Raw genomic sequence first — 2,500 nt, 5'->3', positions numbered from 1 at the left:
AACACGAGAGCCTTCATCCTCATCCTCATCTTCACCAGCCTTCTCAGGAGAGTCACGCGATGTAAGTCACTCATACTCGCTACTCGTGGCAGTCATATTGTGCCTTTCACTCGCTAGAAATCATGAAGACAGATAAGTGCTATTTTCTTTGAGACCCAATATAATGAATGTTTCTCTTTTCCTTAGCTCCTTACGTGTTTGCGTTCACCCGTCATGTGTTGGGCTGGGAGGCCGTCGACTACAGTCTCTGGGTCACCTACAAGAACATAATTGCTACTACAGGTAGGTCTTGATAATCCTTTTCTTTTTATATAACTTTTATGTTTTCCATTCCCTTTGAAATTTTCAAAACGTGTCTTTAAGAACATTCCTGAAAGGTGTTCGAGGCCTTAAATACCATGATGTCTTTTGCCAGGATCTTTAATCGCTGTGCCTCTGCTGAGTGGTCGTCTGGGAGTGTCAGACAACGTGCTGGCGATGGTGGGGGCCACGTCCGGCGTCCTCGAATACGTCACGTATGGTTGCGTCTCAGAAGATCAACCTCTCCTCATCTGGATTGGTAAGTATATCGTCCACCTCTTCGTGACTTCGGGGATATATAGTTCATGATAGATGATGATGATGATGGCATAAAAGAGTGGGATAGATAGATAGATAGACAGATAGACAGATGGAAATGAACAGATCCCTCTTCTCCCTCGCAGCACCAGCAGCAGCACTGCTCCTCAACTCCTGCACCATCGCCCAACGTTCCATGATGACAAAATTCGTCCCGAGCGATGAAGTCGGTAAGTCAAATTTTATTCCGTTGTCTACACGTCTCAGTGAATATTCACGACAGTATTAACCACTGACATAAAACCATATCTCACTCCATATAGGATTACAAACTAAATTTGCCCTTTTCCGTCCTCAGGTAAGGTCTCAGCTGTCCTCGGCGCCCTAGACGGTATGATGCCTATGGTGACCTCCGCACTGTACACCGCCGTCTACCACGCCACCGTCAGCGAGTTCCCCGCAGCGCAGTTCTTCCTGGGAGCCTCAGCCAGTGCCCTTATGATTGTCTTCTTCTGGTAGGTGGCACTTCCATGATATTTTTCTTCACGTCACGAAATGAAAGATGATGCGTCAGCACACGTTATCATATAGCTTTATTATTGAGTGATAAAATTCTCAATCAAGTGAATAGTGGGAGTTTCTAATTTTATCTTGACTCCTTTATCTTATTTCCCAAGTGGGAAAAAAACAAACATACTAAACGACCTTTTTTCCCCCTCCTTCAGCATCATCATCTCGAGTGACAAATCCCGAGAGTACGACGTAGAGGGGGCTCAGTCCAAAGACGCCCCGGGACCTGTCATTAACAAGACCTTCGTCAGTAGGACCGACTCCCGCTGGCTTGCTACCGACGGAGGTGCTCTGCCGGACCTGCCCGTCAATGCTACTCCTCGAAGACAAAGCTTGAAGGAGAACCACCTCGTTTTCATCGTGGAGAAGCAACAGCAACAGGTGAACCTCCGGCCGGGCGGGATTGCAGAGAAGGAAGTCACTCTCAGTCTGACGAAGAAAACCTCACACTTGATCAAGTCCCTTATCAAGAAGGTCTTTAAGTCTTAAAAAAGATAGGATTCTACTTACGTGACCGTCTCTTCGCTTGTCCAGAAGGTCTTTAAGTCTTAAAAAGGATGGGATTCTACTTACGTAACTGCCTCTTCGCTTGTCAAGAAGGAAGGGATCTCATTAACGCGAGTACCTCCTTCGCAAGTCGAACCTTGCAAGACATTGCAATTTCATCATCATTCTCCGCTCGTCAAGGCTCAACTTCATCCATGCGATTTATGACTGAACTTCCCTTTTTCTCCTGCAACTTCGTAGACATCAACAAGTGATTTAGTTCTTGTCACATAAGAGCTAATTACTCTTCGTTAGTTGCAGTGCTTCTTGTGATATGTTCCCAAAGGGAATTTTGTAGATAGGTTATGATGTCAGGGATTCATGAGCGTCTGAGTCATTTTCTGTGATATGTATATCTCCTTTGTATAATATTTGAATAATGTTAATATTTATTCAATGCCTTATTTATGACTTGTTGTCCAACTGTAAATAATAAACCGCTATACAAATGATTTATATGTTTCATCTCCACCTCTAAAATACAGCTAATACAGCTGTATTCATTAAAAAGAATTACGATATGATAAAAAAAAAATCATGACGCAGTGTATGGGAACTGCATGACTACACTTCCCTGATCAAGGAAACTGCATGATTTGAGATTCTTGATTGAGGGAACTGCATGACTGCAATTCCTTCTTCAAGGGAAATGCATAATTAAAATTTAGATAAGGTTAATTGGATGATTTAATATTCTTGATCAAAGGAAATGCATGATTTGATCAAAGAGACTGCATGACAACAATTTCGTGTTCAAGGGAACTGCATGACAGCAATTCCGTAATCGAGTGAATTGCATGATTTAATTTAATTGATCAAAGAAACT

At 42.9% G+C, this 2,500-nt stretch overlaps 1 protein-coding gene across 1 annotated transcript in view; it reads left to right on the top strand.

Annotated features, from left to right (window-relative positions):
- The window catches only part of LOC122244886 (proton-coupled folate transporter), a 3,264-nt gene extending 1,145 nt beyond the window's left edge, over window positions 1–2,119 (top strand). The window contains exons 1-6 of the mRNA XM_043002857.2: window positions 1–61; window positions 187–282; window positions 416–559; window positions 705–788; window positions 917–1,073; window positions 1,284–2,119. The exon at window positions 1–61 is cut by the window's left edge and continues 1,145 nt beyond it. Of these exons, the coding sequence (XP_042858791.2) occupies window positions 1–61; window positions 187–282; window positions 416–559; window positions 705–788; window positions 917–1,073; window positions 1,284–1,617 (876 nt within the window). The 3' untranslated portion in view covers window positions 1,618–2,119. The remainder of the gene's footprint in view (window positions 62–186; window positions 283–415; window positions 560–704; window positions 789–916; window positions 1,074–1,283) is intronic.
- Window positions 2,120–2,500: the final 381 nt, after the last annotated feature.

This window comes from Penaeus japonicus, unplaced genomic scaffold (genome assembly GCF_977035675.1).
Source record: "Penaeus japonicus unplaced genomic scaffold, GWHDUDI00000001_assembly GWHDUDI00000034, whole genome shotgun sequence".
Taxonomy (NCBI): Eukaryota; Metazoa; Arthropoda; class Malacostraca; order Decapoda; family Penaeidae; genus Penaeus; species Penaeus japonicus.
The sequence above is the reverse complement of the archived record's forward strand: the minus strand, read 5'-3'. Positions and strand labels throughout refer to the sequence as shown.